This window comes from Physella acuta, unplaced genomic scaffold (genome assembly GCF_028476545.2).
Source record: "Physella acuta isolate Inbredline_101_S28 unplaced genomic scaffold, ASM2847654v3 ptg000362l, whole genome shotgun sequence".
Lineage (NCBI taxonomy): Eukaryota > Metazoa > Mollusca > Gastropoda > Physidae > Physella > Physella acuta.
This window is the reverse complement of record NW_026731881.1, coordinates 201,263-220,062: the sequence shown is the minus strand read 5'-3', so window position 1 is coordinate 220,062 and position 18,800 is coordinate 201,263. Positions and strand designations below refer to the sequence as shown.

General features: G+C 34.1%; 1 protein-coding gene across 1 annotated transcript in view; it reads left to right on the top strand.

The window, feature by feature from the left end:
• Positions 1–9,914: 9,914 nt before the first annotated feature.
• Positions 9,915–18,800, top strand: part of LOC131941442 (solute carrier organic anion transporter family member 3A1) — a 33,855-nt gene continuing 24,969 nt past the window's right edge. Inside the window, exons 1-8 of the mRNA XM_059300700.1 lie at positions 9,915–10,027; positions 10,162–10,344; positions 11,018–11,131; positions 14,101–14,207; positions 14,948–15,053; positions 16,075–16,213; positions 16,364–16,450; positions 17,201–17,396. Coding sequence (XP_059156683.1) covers positions 9,983–10,027; positions 10,162–10,344; positions 11,018–11,131; positions 14,101–14,207; positions 14,948–15,053; positions 16,075–16,213; positions 16,364–16,450; positions 17,201–17,396 — 977 coding nt within the window. The 5' untranslated portion in view covers positions 9,915–9,982. The remainder of the gene's footprint in view (positions 10,028–10,161; positions 10,345–11,017; positions 11,132–14,100; positions 14,208–14,947; positions 15,054–16,074; positions 16,214–16,363; positions 16,451–17,200; positions 17,397–18,800) is intronic.

The window sequence follows — 18,800 nt, the reverse complement described above, 5'->3', positions numbered from 1 at the left end:
ATAAACACTATTATTTTCTAGTTTTTCTAATCCCATTGTCAAGTAACAAACACTTATATAACTGATTTAGGTTTCTGAAATAATTAAGAGAAAGACTGAATTCCCGACATATTTAATGTGCCCGAACTAAATAAAATTCCAATAAAACCTAGTTATTCATTGGTATTTACGTTGTTTTTTAAACTTATTTATTTTATTATTTTGGCCGAAAAAAATGTAAAAGTTTACTGTACGCCTTGATAAGTAGATCTAAATAAAATATGAATGAAACAGCTAATTTCTTCAAATTTTCAATTTCGTAGATATGTGAAGAGAATTTTTCGAAAATTTATAGTATTGTTGGAACCTAATAACATTTTTAATGTATTGTTAAAGCTATAGATAAAACATTATATTGCATATTTTTAAAATTAATTTTTCAATTGACAACCATAGTAGTTGCGTCTGGATGCAATGCTTGCTTTGAAGTGAACTAACCATTAAAATGGTAAACACGCATTGCTTCTCCTGGTGCGTAATCTAATGTATATTTCTATTCTCTTTATTTTAACTTACTACTTTAAATAAAATGTAATTTATATGTTCAATATAATCAGCATATTTTTACAAGTACGAATCTTATAAGCTCTACACAAATTACTGAAGATATTGATCTCGGAAAAATGTTCACAAACATTCAGATAGGAGATATATTCAGTTTTGAATTAAATACCTGTGTAAATATGGACGCTTTAGACAATATACATAACACTAACCTTAACCACAACCACAAACTCGACAATAAACACAAACACAAACATAATTATAAACAGACACACATCCCAATCTCAATCACTATTCCTATAATTATCCATATCACTATTACTATAATTATTCCTTTCTCTTTTCCGTCTTTCATTATCCCTATCATTATCATTATGTCTACTGTTATCGCTATCGTTATTGTTATCCGTATCCCTATTTCTATAACATTATCCATATCGATACCCCTATTCGTTTCCGTATCTATTTTCCTTTTCCCTATCGTTATTCGTATCCCTTACCAATTCATTTAACTGTGCCTATACCTACATCTTTATCTCTTTGTCTAAATGTGCGGTGGGTGGATTGTGGGGTAACGTCCTACTGTAGTTATTTGTGCTGGGGTTATATGCTGGGTGTAATTTTTAATGCCCAGTCGTAATTTACAGGTTAAGCTCAGTCTTTAGACACTTTATTTCACTGTCTCTTTCTGCTAGTCACACATCTTAAACTAATAGCCTATAAAGACTTTTAATTTTGCCTACGCTAACAGCTTAAATTTATTTATAGCGTTTTATTAATAGATTGTTTGACTTACTTTTTAACTTAACTCAGAACAATTAGCTAATACGCTCATTTATTTGAATAACTAACGTATAATAGTCACAAATAATAATTCCACAAAAAATCTTATCGGAGCACCTAATCTCAATCTAAACTTAGTTTAATAAATACCTATTTTAACTGAACTTAACTCTACTTCAACAATAAAATTAATCCAACTGTATGTTAATTATTTTTTTAACCCTAACCCAGGCGAATTTATTTTATGAAATCATTCAAAACTTCTTTTTATGATGACAAAAAGTAGTAATATAACAAATAATTAAAAACAATGCAGCAAATTAAAAGTAAACCTGGAGTGATCTCCCCTAAACATTCTAGAATATTCTAATATAACACTATTTTTTTACGGGAGATGGCAACTCGGGATATAGATATGGTTTTTAATCAATTTTTTATTACTTAAACTTTTCAAAAATAGAATAGAATCTCGTAAATAAAGAATTGCGCACCGAGTGAACGACAAACAATATGTGTATAATAGTGCTCAATATTATTGGTACTTTTTACATTCACATGCGTTTTTCGAGAAATCTGAAATAGCGTAAATTAGTACTTTCTTTCAACTGAAATTATTCAAAATTTTACAGAAGGCGGAGAATTAGATCTTATAATCACTTATAAAATTTCATTTACTCATCTGAAAAAAGCACTTAAGTTATAGGCTTTTGAAAATCTAAAAAGAAGAATAACCCCCACTTTCGGTTATTGGAAATCGCTGAAAAGTTTATACAGAACTACAAATTTGACATAATAGTTATATATGAAATTTCATCAACCTAGCTGTAAAGATACTCAAGTTATCGTCTTTGCGGACGTACACACACACATACACACACACATACGGACAGAAATGCAAAGTTTAGTTTTTCCGAATAGATTACACGTAAACCGCCATAAGTTTGAAAAATCTGGGTTTAGAATTTTCGCTTAATTAAAATAAATCCCCTATACTCCGTATATGACGAAGTACTGAGAAATAAAACGGTGAAAACTGTCAAAATTTCATGTGACTTTTGTGCACGATTGCAACACGTTATACTCTTTATAAAAGAAAGTAATCAAAGTAATCAAAAGTAAAAGTTGATTTAATATTATGGCATCATTTTAAATTACAACTAGACTAACCGTTATCCTTGGATAACTATGGGTTTTGGAGGGGGGTTCATCCATAAATAGCAACGTTTGTTTGACGAATTTCATCTTTCCTTCCCCTCCACCGCTTCTTATAGTCACAAAACAACCAGACCCCTACATCCAAAAAGACTTCACACATTTTTGTCCTTTAAAAACACATATTTAGGCTGAACAGGGGTCTGACTAATTTTTTCCTTCACATGCTGAGGTGACAAAAACAGGTCAACTCTACTTCACTTGCCCAGTGTCCCGCCAACTCAGACATGTTTTGGTCTTTTAAAACATCGATTTCGGCTGAGCATGGGCCTGACCACACTATCTCTTTATATTCTGACGTCACAAGTGAACTCTACACCTGACCAACTCTACTTCACCTGCCATGTGTCCTGCCAAGTCACGTGCTATATGTTTTTACCGTTTAAAAACACTGATTTCTGTCGAGCTTTGGTCTGACTACAGTGTCCTTTTATATGTTAAGGACACAGGAACAGGTGAACTCTACTTCACCTGCCCCGTGTCCATGCTCGGCCGGAATCGTTCTTTTAAATGATAAAAATATGTTGTCTGAGACTTGGCGGGACACTGGGCAGGTGAGGTAGAGTTTAGTAGGTCACCTGTGACGTCAGTATATGAAGGATAGTGTGGTCAGACCCATGCTCAGCCGAAATCGGTGTTTTTAAATGATAAAATACGTCTTTTTGAATGTGGGTTCTTGTTATTTTGTGATGATAAGTGACCGACGTGATGACATATATGGATGACCCCGAAACCCACAGTTATCTAACTAGATAACGGGTAGTCTAGATATATTCTAAAATCGGAAGATGACGCCATTAGTGTTGTTCTTTCCTAAACATATGGCATGTGACGTCATTGTTTATTGCGCTCTTGTCACAACCAAAAACACTTTTCCGGTTACATAATTAAAAATGTGTTTCTACATTCGAATATGCGGTTTTTTATTTTTCTTCTTTAATTAAAATTTAGTTTTACATTTAAAAATCTAACATACTCTTCTCAACAAAAGTCCGTATCAAGTTCTCCATATATCGAAATACTGATATCATAGCCTCTGAAAATATTTTGCGAGAAAGAGAAAGAGAGAGAGAGCTTTTATATATTAGGATAGATATATATATAATCTAGTTTATTAATATCTTCAGCCCCGTGTTATATGTATAGCGCATAAACAAATACCACATTTACATACTACTATTACATTTCATCATCGCCGCACTTGTAGTCAGGGGCGGATTAAGCTTGTGCGGGGCCCGAGGCTGAAACTTTTTGCGGACGTTTTATATACAATATATATGTATATATATGGTTCCCAGAAAGAAGCGCAACGGAAAAAAGCGCAACGGAAAAAAGCGCAAAACAAAAAGCGCAACGGAAATAAGCGCACACGGAAAAAAGCGCAAAGAGAAAAAAGCGCACACGGAAAAAAGCGCAAAGAGAAAAAAGCGCACACAGAAAAAAGCGCAAAAAGAAAAAAGCGCACACAGAAAAAAGCGCAAACAGAAAAAAGCGCACATGGAAAAAAGCGCAAAGAGAAAAAAGCGCACACGGAAAAAAGCGCAAAGAGAAAAAAGCGCAAAGAGAAAAAAGCGCAAAAAGAAAAAAGCGCACACAGAAAAAAGCGCAAACAGAAAAAAGCGCAAACGGAAAAAAGCGCAAACAGAAAAAAGCGCAAACGGAAAAAAAGCGCAAACAGAAAAAAGCGCACACAGAAAAAAGCGCAAACGGAAAAAAGCGCAAACACAAAAAATGCGCAACCAGAAAAAACTACGAAAAATGTGCAAAAGAGAAATTTAGCACAAATACCTATATCGACTAGAGGACACATTTATACATGACTGTTAGGGCTGCTGTAAGAGTGTCGTGTTTGATCACGTGATCTACTACCATTTAAAGCGTACCACTACTATGTTCATTCCCCTCACCACGATACAGGCGATAATCGCTTTACACAATGCCTATTATTTTCTTGGTCAATAATTATTCAACTACTATTCTCGTATAAATAAACATAAAACTATCCTTGATATCGACATTACACGAAGTATCTCTCACATTCTCCCTAGTCCGAACTACCTAGCTTGCATACCATAACTACCCGTTCCTATGGCAAAACTTCACTCTCTTTCATCCGCGTCATCTAACATGTATTCGTCATATCTCTCATATCTCTCGCAACAACATTCATTCGCACCAAAATAACAATTATGTATTTAATATTATTTCACATCATGACGCACTTACCTACCTACCTACTACCTACTACCTACCTACCTACCCACCTACACACTTACCCACCTACCCTCCTACACACCTACCTACCTACCTACCCACCTACCCACCTACCCACTTACCCACCTACCCACCTACCCACCTACCCACCTACCAACTTACCTACCTACCCACCGAAAAAGGATCGGCGAAGTTCGTTAGTTTCGTAATCTGTGCATTTTTTTAATGAAAATTCATTGACATCATTGACATATGTTACATATATGTTTTATTTTGCGACAATCTTAATTAGTGCGTTGGGCAAGTATGAAAACTCACTTCGAACTAACTCAATTACATGCTATTTATTTTAACATTACACGGTAAGCGTCACCCAACTGTTGTGATGTGAGGTGAGGACAGGTTCGACAATAAACCAACACGAAAGTACGAAAGAGACATAGACTGCCTGTTAGAGAATGGACCCCCTAACTTTCCTAACCCCACCATTTATTATACCCTACCTAACCTCTAAATTTCTTGCGCTATATGTCACTTCCCTCCCAATCGTTCCGATTCTACAGAATTGTGTGTACTATATATTTACATTCTTTAATCTCAATATAACTAAAATAGACTATTGTTTGAAGGGTAATGAAAACATGTAAACATACACTTTTACAAGTGTGCAAGCTAGGTAGTTCGGACTAGGGAGAATGTGAGAGATACTTCGTGTAATGTCGATTTCAAGGATAGTTTTATGTTTATTTATACGAGAATAGTAGTTGAATAATTATTGACCAAGAAAATAATAGGCATTGTGTAAAGCGATTATCGCCTGTATCCTGGTGAGGGGAATGAACATGGTAGTGGTACGCTTTAAATGGTAGTAGATCACGTGATCAAACACGACACTCTTACAGCAGCCCTAACAGTCATGTATAAATGTGTCCTCTAGTCGATATAGGTATTTGTGCTAAATTTCTCTTTTGCACATTTTTCGTAGTTTTTTCTGGTTGCGCATTTTTTGTGTTTGCGCTTTTTTCCGTTTGCGCTTTTTTCTGTGTGCGCTTTTTTTCTGTTTGCGCTTTTTTCCGTTTGCGCTTTTTTCTGTTTGCGCTTTTTTCTGTGTGCGCTTTTTTCCGTTTGCGCTTTTTTCTGTTTGCGCTTTTTTCTGTTTGCGCTTTTTTCCGTTTGCGCTTTTTTCTGTGTGCGCTTTTTTCTGTTTGCGCTTTTTTCCGTTTGCGCTTTTTTCTGTTTGCGCTTTTTTCCGTTTGCGCTTTTTTCTGTTTGCGCTTTTTTCTGTGTGCGCTTTTTTCTATTTGCGCTTTTTTCTCTTTGCGCTTTTTTCTCTTTGCGTTTTTTTCCATGTGCGCTTTTTTCTCTTTGCGCTTTTTTCCGTGTGCGCTTTTTTCTGTTTGCGCTTTTTTCTGTGTGCGCTTTTTTCTTTTTGCGCTTTTTTCTCTTTGCTCTTTTTTCTCTTTGCGCTTTTTTCCGTGTGCGCTTTTTTCTCTTTGCGCTTTTTTCCGTGTGCGCTTATTTCCGTTGCGCTTTTTGTTTTGCGCTTTTTTCCGTTGCGCTTTTTTCCGTTGCGATTCTTTCCGGCCACCGTATATATATATATATATATATATATATATATATATATATATATATATATATATATATATATATATATATATATCTGCTAATCAACATTCTATTCAAGATAATAATGGATTAATATAACTTATAGGAACATTCGACACGGATATTTACAAAACTTCTAATCTAAAAGGCTGTAAATTATGTTCAATGAGCGGTAAATTGTATGCAAACATCTAACCAATATGTACTCATTTTTAGCAAGATTATATTTTCCCCCTCCCCACCTCCACCTACAAACGCGACACACACAATAACAAAACAGAGAGGCGAGATTCGTCCGCTACGTCAGCAGTACTAAATATATTACTGTTAACTTTAGGCCTGTAGAAGTTTGCGACCGCTGAATCATAACATATAGTTATTTGATTGTCATTCAAGTATTTATATTGAACATGAGAAAGCTGGAAATGCAGACTAGCATTGAATAAACATAAATTTCCATGAGAATATTATAATGTCGTTATAAAGCAGACGATAAAGACTGTTTGCACTTGTTTGAATGCAGACGCAAAAAGAAAAAAAGAGAATTTCAAACCACTGTATGTAGGAAATTATTAATAACATACAGAGGTTAAACTAGGCCCATCTAAAAACAGTAAGCACAACATTAGCGTCATAAAGCCACATCTCCATCCTCTTAGGTGTCATTCATTTATGAGGCCCACAAACAGTTGGATTTACACAGGCGTCCATTTAAAGAACGCCATCCCCGGCCTCTCTACCCAATGTTAACGTTTACTAAAAGTAAAGGCCTGTAAGTGTGTTTAAAATGTTAAATTATAAAGAGTCCACACCAGATTCATATCCTATATTTTTGTTAAAGCCTAATTTCGGCCTAAATGTTGATTACCGTATTATGGGGCTTAAATATGTCTCCCGTGACATAATTGCCCATTGGGTTAAAATAACACGGGCACTGCCGTATTTGCTTTCAGGCCTATATTGTTTATGCAGTTTTGTTTTTGCTATAAACAATACAGAGTATCATTCGTTGATTGTGATGTCCACATAGCCATCCCCCACTTCCACCCATACGCCGCCACACGTATCCACAATCGTCTAAAGTTTTAGTTCCATAAGTTGATGATTTCTTATAATCTTAAGATAAATATATCTTAGGCGCCAAAGAAATTACAAACTTACTAATTAGGCCTAACGGTGTGTGGCCTATTTTTCTTTTTTTAATTACAATAGGTGGTACAGCGCACGACTGCTGGCCCAAAAGTCCTGAGCTCTGATCCCAGGCTCAAATCGGAGAACACCCAACACAGATGGGTACTTAGATCAATCTCATATTTTTAAAACTACTAAAGGGACTGGACATAAATCTATACAAATATTCCTTAAAAACTGAAAACAATTTGAATACTATTTGAATGCTATTTGGTGCCCGACGTCCTTGATTTAGTTCTAAACCTCGCGGGCGAGTTGAAGCGGATCGGTGGCGTGTTTAGATTTCTATACCGTCCAATGAACCATGACCACCATGCGTACGCCACCTGATTTACCTTTTATCTAAGTTGATTTTCAACTCAATTGTAAAGAATTTTTAAATAGAGCCAAAATATTACAGCTATTTACTAGATCGTAGTCTGTACTTTATTTTTAAACGCACTTCTTAGTAGTGATGTCTATGTATTTTTTACAAGTTTCCTCTGTCTGTATTTCTACATTGAAACAGGCAAGTGAAATTTCGAGCACTTCTAACCGATCAGTTTCTCTGAATCGGGTCAAGACCCGATGACAATGCAATCTGACATCAAATATAAATCAATCTGATGACTCATCATCATTCCTTTGTGGCCCCTGGGGAGCAAAGGGCTGCAACCACACATCTCCATCGGACTCGGTTTTGGGCTGCCCCCTTTATCTGTGCCCATGTGTGCCCAGCTGCTTTCGCCTCTTCTTCAACCGTTCTTCTCCATGTCTTCCTTGGCCGGCCCACCCTCCTTTTTCCCTGGGGATTCCAGCCTAAAGCATGCCTTGCGATGTTTTCTTTTTCCTTTCTTAACGTGTGTCCGATCCATCCCCATTTTCGGGCCTTGACATCTGTCTCTATTGGCTGTTGCTTTAAAGTTCGCCACAGGTCTTTGTTTGATATTTTGTCTGGCCATCTTATTTTAAGTATATGTCGTAGGCATTTGTTTACGAATGCCTGTAGCTTATCAGGATGACTAATTAATTTTTTATGAATTAATTAAATTTTCTGGAACTAGTAGGCCCTCCTACTACTACTCCGTCCTATTACTCGCGCATTATGTTTATTTGGTGCTCAATAGTTATGCAACTCTATTGTAAATAAAAATAAATAAATAAAGTAAAAAGAAATTGCATAAACGGTTTAATAACAAGCTTTTAAGCTTATTTGTAATAACTTAACATATTGCCTAGCTTCGCTTAGATTTAAAAAAAAAAAAAACATTTGAGAGTTTGAATGCTAAATGAATTAGTAATTTTTTTTTTAAATGTTTTTTGTATGTTTTTTTATCTTTTTTATATATATATTTTTTTTTAACCTTTCGTTTTTTTTTTCATTTTTGGCTGTTACACGAAATATCAGGGGGATTGTTCGGCAATTTTTATATATATATATAGCTAATGTAAGGAGAATGTCAGTCGCGGTCACTTTTTAGCCCTCGCCTAGCCAGCAGAGGCTGACCGATATATTAACCATAAGGCCGATTCATTTACCCAGGTTTATGGAAAAATGAGCTAGATGTACAGAGCCAAAGTTAGAAACATTGTTTTGAAAATAGTCATCTTTTTTTCACCAAATTAACAATGTTTATATGGGAAAATTCGGACCGGTCAGTTCTTAAGGTCTTCCGGAGTTTTCCGGAGCATATCATAGTTTGGTTTTTTTTTATGCCACCCCCGAGGGTCGGTCTACGACCTCATGAGTTATAGAGAAGTTCCTACTTGGGAATTTTTTCGATATATAGCTCATATTAGGCGCCGGTCAGTCGATGTCAGTTTTGACCCCCTCTTCGTGGATTTGTTGGCCAACTGGCACCGGACCCCGTGTTCTGTCGCCCCTAGGTACGATTCTGCCAAATTTGAAGCGCCTGTGGCGCCGGGAAGTGCCCTGTCGGGCACCCGACCACTTTGCTTTATATATATATATATATATATATATATATATATAGATGCACTAAAAAGGAGAGAATGAATTATTTTCTTTGAATATATAACAATGCACCGCTATTTAAATAACTGAAAAAGCGTAATAGAATATTAATTTGATCGAGATGTTTTATTTACAAGTTTCGATGAGAAACGATACAAATTAAAATTGTTGAAGATGTGCGCACATATTTACTTGAGTAGCAAATGTTGAGACGGTACCAAGCCCCTTGACTAGAGCTGCCCCACTTGGTCATATCATCATAAGGACACTTCAGGGAGCTAGAGCCTACCCACAAGCTTATATGATTGATTACATTGATAATTCATGTAGATTAAAATTAGCACTTAGCTTAAAGTCATTAATAATTTAGCCCAAAGAACTTTATTTAAAAAATTATTTTGATACAAATATAAATCAATCACTGACCATAATTTGTCGTGATATGTGCTCGTTATTATCAAGCTAACTGTAAATACGATGACCAAAACAGTTTATAGCATAGAGGATGGCAGTGATACAACGGTCAGTTGTTTGTTTTTTCTCTATTAGATGAACAAATCGCATTGCTTTTTTTTCTTTTTTTTTCTTTTAAGGATATTCCGATGTAAGAAAACAAATTCAGTTAACTAATGTTTTAAGTACATTTCTCCTTACAGGAGAGAAAGGAAAAAATTAGTAAACCAGAGACCGACCTCCAAGATGTTGATTTATCTTGTGGAATTGGAAAATTCCGATCTTCATTTTTCGGGACTTATTTCTCAAATCTCTACATGTTTTCATTCTTCATCGGTTTATCGACCCTCTTTACTATGATGGTCGACCGTATCGTTCCCATTCAGGTAATGTTGGACAACATAATTTCTTACAGGTAATTTTGGACAACATAATTCCCCTACACATAATGTTGGACAACATAATTCCCCTACACATAATGTTGGACAACATAATTCCCCTACACATAAAGTTGGACAACATAATTCCCCTACACATAAAGTTGGACAACATAATTCCCCTACACATAAAGTTGGACAACATAATTCCCCTACACATAAAGTTGGACAACATAATTCCCCTACACATAAAGTTGGACAACATAATTCCCCTACACATAATGTTGGACAACATAATTCCCCTACACATAATGTTGGACAACATAATTCCCCTACACATAAAGTTGGACAACATAATTCCCCTACACATAATGTTGGGCACGTGGAAACCAGAAAGCGTTATTCAATAAATCCATATGTATCAGCTTTTATTTAGTCGGCAAAGTCTGTTTGGCCATGTTTTCCAGATACATCATTTTAAATCATATTACATTTTAAATTAGTCAACAATATTGAGATATGTTGAACTGACTAAGTCGGTGTATTCATTTCAGCTCCAGTCACTAAAAAAACAGTTTCATTTCAGCTCCAGTCATTAGAAAAACAGTTTTATTTCAGCTCCAGTCACTAGAAAAACAGTTTTATTTCACCTCCAGTCATTAGAAAAACAGTTTTATTTCAGCTCCAGTCACTAGAGAAACAGTTTAACATCGACAACGCAGAAGCTGGTCTCTTCACAACGGCTACAACAATTGGGCTCATGTCTACCATTTTGTTTGCTGGTCACTTCACACGGGTAGATAAAAACACTTTACTTTAGTAGATAGAAACACTTTACTTTAGTAGATAAAAACACTTTACTTTGGTAGATAGAAGCACTTTACTTTAGTAGATAAAAACACTTTACTTTGGTAGATAAAAACACTTTACTTTAGTAGATAGAAACACTTTACTTTAGTAGATAAAAACACTTTACTTTGGTAGATAAAAACACTTTACTTTAGTAGATAGAAACACTTTACTTTAGTAGATAGAAACATTTTACTTTGGTAGATAGAAACATTTTACTTTGGTAGATAGAAACACTTTACTTTAGTAGATAGAAACACTTTACTTTAGTAGATAGAAACATTTTACTTTGGTAGATAGAAACATTTTACTTTGGTAGATAGAAACACTTTACTTTAGTAGATAGAAACACTTTACTTTGGTAGATAGAAACACTTTACTTTGGTAGATAGAAACACTTTACTTTAGTAGGTAGAAACACTTTACTTTAGTAGATAGAAACACTTTACTTTGGTAGATAGAAACACTTTACTTTAGTAGATAGAAACACTTTACTTTAGTAGATAGAAACACTTTACTTTAGTAGATAGAAACACTTTACTTTGGTAGATAGAAACACTTTACTTTAGTAGATAAAAACACTTTACTTTGGTAGATAAAAACACTTTACTTTAGTAGATAGAAACACTTTACTTTGGTAGATAGAAACACTTTACTTTGGTAGATAGAAACACTTTACTTTGGTAGATAGAAACATTTTACTTTGGTAGATAGAAACACTTCACTTTGGTAGATAGAAGCACTTTACTTTGGTAGATAAAAACACTTTACTTTAGTAGATAGAAACATTTTACTTTAGTAGATAGAAACATTTTACTTTGGTAGATAGAAACACTTTACTTTAGTAGATAGAAACACTTTACTTTGGTAGATAGAAACACTTTACTTTGGTAGATAGAAACACTTTACTTTAGTAGATAGAAACACTTTACTTTAGTAGATAGAAACACTTTACTTTGGTAGATAGAAACACTTTACTTTAGTAGATAGAAACACTTTACTTTAGTAGATAGAAACACTTTACTTTAGTAGATAGAAACACTTTACTTTGGTAGATAGAAACACTTTACTTTAGTAGATAAAAACACTTTACTTTGGTAGATAAAAACACTTTACTTTAGTAGATAGAAACACTTTACTTTGGTAGATAGAAACACTTTACTTTGGTAGATAGAAACACTTTACTTTGGTAGATAGAAACATTTTACTTTGGTAGATAGAAACACTTTACTTTGGTAGATAGAAACACTTCACTTTGGTAGATAGAAGCACTTTACTTTGGTAGATAGAAACACTTTACTTTGGTAGATAGAAACATTTTACTTTGGTAGATAGAAACACTTCACTTTGGTAGATAGAAGCACTTTACTTTGGTAGATAAAAACACTTTACTTTAGTAGATAGAAACACTTTACTTTAGTAGATAAAAACACTTTACTTTGGTAGATAAAAACACTTTACTTTAGTAGATAGAAACACTTTACTTTAGTAGATAAAAACACTTTACTTTGGTAGATAAAAACACTTTACTTTAGTAGATAGAAACACTTTACTTTAGTAGATAGAAACATTTTACTTTGGTAGATAGAAACACTTTACTTTAGTAGATAGAAACACTTTACTTTAGTAGATAGAAACATTTTACTTTGGTAGATAGAAACATTTTACTTTGGTAGATAGAAACACTTTACTTTAGTAGATAGAAACACTTTACTTTGGTAGATAGAAACACTTTACTTTGGTAGATAGAAACACTTTACTTTAGTAGATAGAAACACTTTACTTTAGTAGATAGAAACACTTTACTTTGGTAGATAGAAACACTTTACTTTAGTAGATAGAAACACTTTACTTTAATGATAGAAACACTTTACTTTAGTAGATAGAAAAATTTTACTTTGGTAGATAGAAACATTTTACTTTGGTAGATAGAAACACTTTACTTTGGTAGATAGAAACACTTTACTTTGGTAGATAGAAACATTTTACTTTGGTAGATAGAAACACTTTACTTTGGTAGATAGAAACACTTCACTTTGGTAGATAGAAGCACTTTACTTTGGTAGATAGAAACACTTTACTTTAGTAGATAGAAACACTTTACTTTGATAGATAGAAACACTTTACTTTGGTAGATAGAAACATTTTACTTTAGTAGATAGAAACACTTTACTTTGGTAGATAGAAACATTTTACTTTGGTAGATAGAAACACTTCACTTTGGTAGATAGAAGCACTTTACTTTGGTAGATAAAAACACTTTACTTTAGTAGATAGAAACACTTTACTTTAGTAGATAAAAACACTTTACTTTGGTAGATAAAAACACTTTACTTTAGTAGATAGAAACACTTTAATTTAGTAGATAAAAACACTTTACTTTGGTAGATAAAAACACTTTACTTTAGTAGATAGAAACACTTTACTTTAGTAGATAGAAACATTTTACTTTGGTAGATAGAAACACTTTACTTTAGTAGATAGAAACACTTTACTTTAGTAGATAGAAACACTTTACTTTAGTAGATAGAAACACTTTACTTTGGTAGATAGAAACACTTTACTTTAGTAGATAGAAACACTTTACTTTAGTAGATAGAAACACTTTACTTTAGTAGATAGAAACACTTTACTTTGGTAGATAGAAACACTTTACTTTGGTAGATAAAAACACTTTACTTTGGTAGATAGAAACACTTTACTTTGGTAGATAGAAACACTTTACTTTGGTAGATAGAAACATTTTACTTTAGTAGATAGAAACACTTTACTTTGGTAGATAGAAACACTTCACTTTGGTAGATAGAAACACTTTACTTTGGTAGATAGAAACACTTTACTTTGGTAGATAGAAACACTTCACTTTTGGAAACGAGATATTGTCACGGGATTGACTGGTTGCCATGTTTTTACCAGAACTCACATATACCTGTGATTGTGGGTGTAGCAGGAATAGCGCAGGGTGTCTTCCTTATGGTCCCTGCTGTATTTCAACTCACAGATCCCAAGACGCTGGAGGAATTGTAAGTCTCCGTTACTAGACTAGGGCACTGTTGCTGGAATTGTAAGTCTCCGTTACTAGACTAGGGCACTGTTGCTGGAATTGTAAGTCACCGTTACTAGACTAGGGCACTGTTGCTTGAATTGTAAGTCACCGTTACTAGACTAGGGCACTGTTGCTTGAATTGGTCGCCGTTTTCTTTTGACTTGGTTAAAATGTGCTAAGTTTATATTTATTGACAAATTAATATGCATAGACCAGGTTACAGTTTCTTGGCTGACTCAATGTTCATTAATGATTTCCCTACTCTTTCAATTAGCATTCTTTAATCATGTCTAAATTTAACCAAGTCAATGTATTGACTATGTCACAATTCATTAATCTGGTGGTGAGAAAATATGAATTACTTGACAACTCATTAATTAGTCTGTATCAATGACATGACAGGACGTATGGCAACTCATTAATTAGTCTGTATCAATAACATGACAGGACGTATGGCAACTCATTAATTAGTCTGTATCAATGACATGACAGGACGTATGGCAACTCATTAATTAGTCTGTATCAATGACATGACAGGACATATGGCAACTCATTAACTAGTCTGTATCAATGACATGACAGGACGTATGGCAACTCATTAACTAGTCTGTATCAATGACATGACAGGACATATGGCAACTCATTAATTAGTCTGTATCAATGACATGACAGGACGTATGGCAACTCATTAATTAGTCTGTATCAATGACATGACAGGACGTATGGCAACTCAAGCGTCACGTCCAGTTCAAGTGACCAGTACATGTGTACCCAAGCAAACAACAGCAGTAACGACAGCAGCCAAAATAGCAACAGGGACGAGGTGTGTCACTTTTTTCAACCAAGTATCCATGGCAACACACTATTTCAACCACGTTTCCCTTCCCACAATTATTTTTTTCGTAAACTAGGACTGTTAATCAAATTGAAGGTTGTAAATCATTTTAATAAACGGAATACAGCAGCCTTTGCAGGATTAATATTCCAAATACATGAGCTAACTTTGAAGTATAATAATCTAATCACATGGGTTACCTTTATGGTGTAATGATTTAAATACATGGGCCAACTTTATAGTGTAATAATCTAAATACATGTAAGGGACTGGGGAGTTATTTAATTATTTTATTACAAAAAGGTGAATGTCTTTTTGTGTTCCTCTGAGGATTGTTGTGGTTTCTAGTTAAGAAGTCCGCTATTCTGGCGCTGATATGATTAGGATTTTAAAATGGTTTATAATTGCTTTGTCTTGTTTATATTTTGATGTTATTTATGCAAACATTGTTTAAGGAGTGTGGCTCCACTTTGCTTTAAGTCCTGAATGTTACTTATTATTGTATTAGGGACTATTTTCTTGTGCGTAGTATTGGGTTTTTTTTTGTTCGTGAATGTGGTGTGTGGAAGGGGAGGGACATTCTGCTGGAATGTTGAGGCCTGTGTGTTGAAGTGTTTCTGTGTCACATTTATCTGGTGTATAGACGGTGGTCCAAAATTGGGTGTTTTGTTTCGTTGAGTTCTGTTTGTTTTGTATGTCTTGAGTGTTTTGTTTTGTCTAGATCTAGATTCTAGTTTTTTTATGTAAGTTTTGGTTCCATATTTTTGTTAAATAAATGTTATTATATTGTTAAAGTTTGTTTTATTTTTAGTAGTTTTTTTTATTTAGACTAAGGATAAGATTGACCACCGTGGGTTGCACTGACCCGGACAGTTATATAGATAAGCCTAGGGAAGGGTAGATAGATTTTAGTTATCCCCCTCCCCCTAGCAGGGCTTACATACATACACACCACACAGTCACACACACAATCACTCCACATCCACTTTGCTTGTACCAACTTTTGCAGGTAAACAGGGCCGCCTTTATCGTGGTGGTGATCGTCCAGGTTCTGAAAGGTGTCACAGACACGTTCCACTCCAACTTCCTACCCACCGTCTATTTAGACAACAATGCCATAGATAAATCGAAAATGTCTATATTCATGGGTCTGTCCATTATTTACATTCGTTAGATTATTAGATTAAGCCCATTTCAATAATTATCATCATAATTATAATAATGACTGATTAATTTTGTAAAAAATGAAAAATTCAAATCAAGATTTTAGGTTTTCAAGCTGTTTGCATTTGTTGCAGGTATTCGTCAGTTGTTTTCAAACTTGGCCGGGCCGATAGGTACAGAAGTAAACGGTGTACTCACGGAAATACCCGTTGATTTAAAACGTGAGTACCCATTTCTAAAATTTACGCTGATTTAAAAAGCTAGCAAACCAAATTTTAAAAGTACAGTTAATTTTAAAAGTAATTAATCCCAATTCTATAATACCTAATACCTGTTGATTTTAAACCTTACCAAACACAATTCTAAAATAACAGTTTATTTCAAACGTGAGTGAACCCATTTCTAAAATGTCAGTTATTTTTAAAAACTTTAGTAAGCCCAATTTTAGAATACCAGTTGAATAAAAGTTCTGAATACCCATTTTCCACGATTAATCCATATTTTAGAAAGTAATAGAAATATTAAAGACTTCCTCTATAATCCCTATTTTAGAAAGTAATAGAAATATATGCGGATTTTGTACATGGGAATGTAGCGTATACTGATGTAGAATATTTTGTTGTAATATATATGTGAATTGAGAATATGTTGATGTTGAAAAATTTGATGTAGTTTAATTATGTTAATGTAATTTAATTATGCTGATGTAGCATAATTACGCTGATGTAGCATATGTTGATTTCGTTGATGTATTATAATATTGTTGATGCAGTATAATTATGTTGGTGTATTATAATTATGTTGATGTAATATAATTATGTTGATATAGCATATATTGATGTAATTGTAAGTGTTGATGTTGTTTATGTTGATGATTATGTCGATAAGTATTTCAAGGTATGTCAATGTAGTATAAGTTAATGTATCATTTTATTATGTATTTATTTATGTAGTATGTGATTGTATTACAGCTACAGATATGAGCCCGAAAGACGGACGATTTATCGCTGCCTGGTGGCTGTCGTTTCTCGTGTTTGGTCTTGGGACTCTAATCTCATCTTTTCCGCTCATTTTGTTCCCCAAACATCTCATCCCACGTGACACACAGAAGAAGTCTCTGGAGGAAGCCACAGTTAGCTTTGCGGGCATTCATACGGATGGGAAAAGGTGAGTCAAATGTGAGGATAGGAAAATATGAGTCAAATGTGAGGATAGGAAAATATGAGTCAAATGTAGGATAGGAAAATATGAGTCAAATGTGAGGATAGGAAAATATGAGTCAAATGTGAGGATAGGAAAATATGAGTCAAATGTGAGGATAGGAAAATATGAGTCAAATGTGACGATAGGAAAATATGAGTCAAATGTGAGGATAGGAAAATATGAGTCAAATGTGAGGATAGGAAAATATGAGTCAAATGTGAGGATAGGAAAATATGAGTCAAATGTGAGGATAGGAAAATATGAGTCAAATGTAGGATAGGAAAATATGAGTCAAATGTGAGGATAGGAAAATATGAGTCAAATGTGAGGATAGGAAAATATGAGTCAAATGTAGGATAGGAAAATATGAGTCAAATGTGAGGATAGGAAAATATGAGTCAAATGTGAGGATAGGAAAATATGAGTCAAATGTGAGGATAGGAAAATATGAGTCAAATGTAGGATAGGAAAATATGAGTCAAATGTGAGGATAGGAAAATATGAGTCAAATGTGAGGATAGGATAATATGAGTCAAATGTGAGGATAGGAAAATATGAGTCAAATGTGAGGATAGGAAAATATGAGTCAAATGTGAGGATAGGAAAATATGAGTCAAATGTGAGGATAGGAAAATATGAGTCAAATGTAGGATAGGAAAATATGAGTCAAATGTGAGGATAGGAAAATATGAGTCAAATGTGAGGATAGGAAAATATGAGTCAAATGTAAGCATAGGAAAATATGAGTCAAATGTGAGGATAGGAAAATATGAGTCAAATGTGAGGATAGGAAAATATGAGTCAAATGTGAGGATAGGAAAATATGAGTCAAATGTGAGGATAGGAAAATATGAGTCAAATGTGAGGATAGGAAAATATGAGTCAAATGTGAGGATAGGAAAATATGAGTCAAATGTGAGGATAGGAAAATATGAGTCAAATGTGAGGATAGGAAAATATGAGTCAAATGTGAGGATAGGAAAATATGAGTCAAATGTGAGGATAGGAAAATATGAGTCAAATGTGAGGATAGGAAAATATGAGTCAAATGTGAGGATAGGAAAATATGAGTCAAATGTGAGGATAGGAAAATATGAGTCAAATGTGAGGATAGGAAAATATGAGTCAAATGTGAGGATAGGAAAATATGAGTCAAATGTGAGGATAGGAAAATATGAGTCAAATGTGAGGATAGGAAAATATGAGTCAAATGTAGGATAGGAAAATATGAGTCAAATGTGAGGATAGGAAAATATGAGTCAAATAAGAGGATAGGAAAATATGAGTCAAATATAGGATAGGAAAATATGAGTCAAATGAAAGGATAGGAAAATATGAGTCAAATGTGAGGATAGGAAAATATGAGTC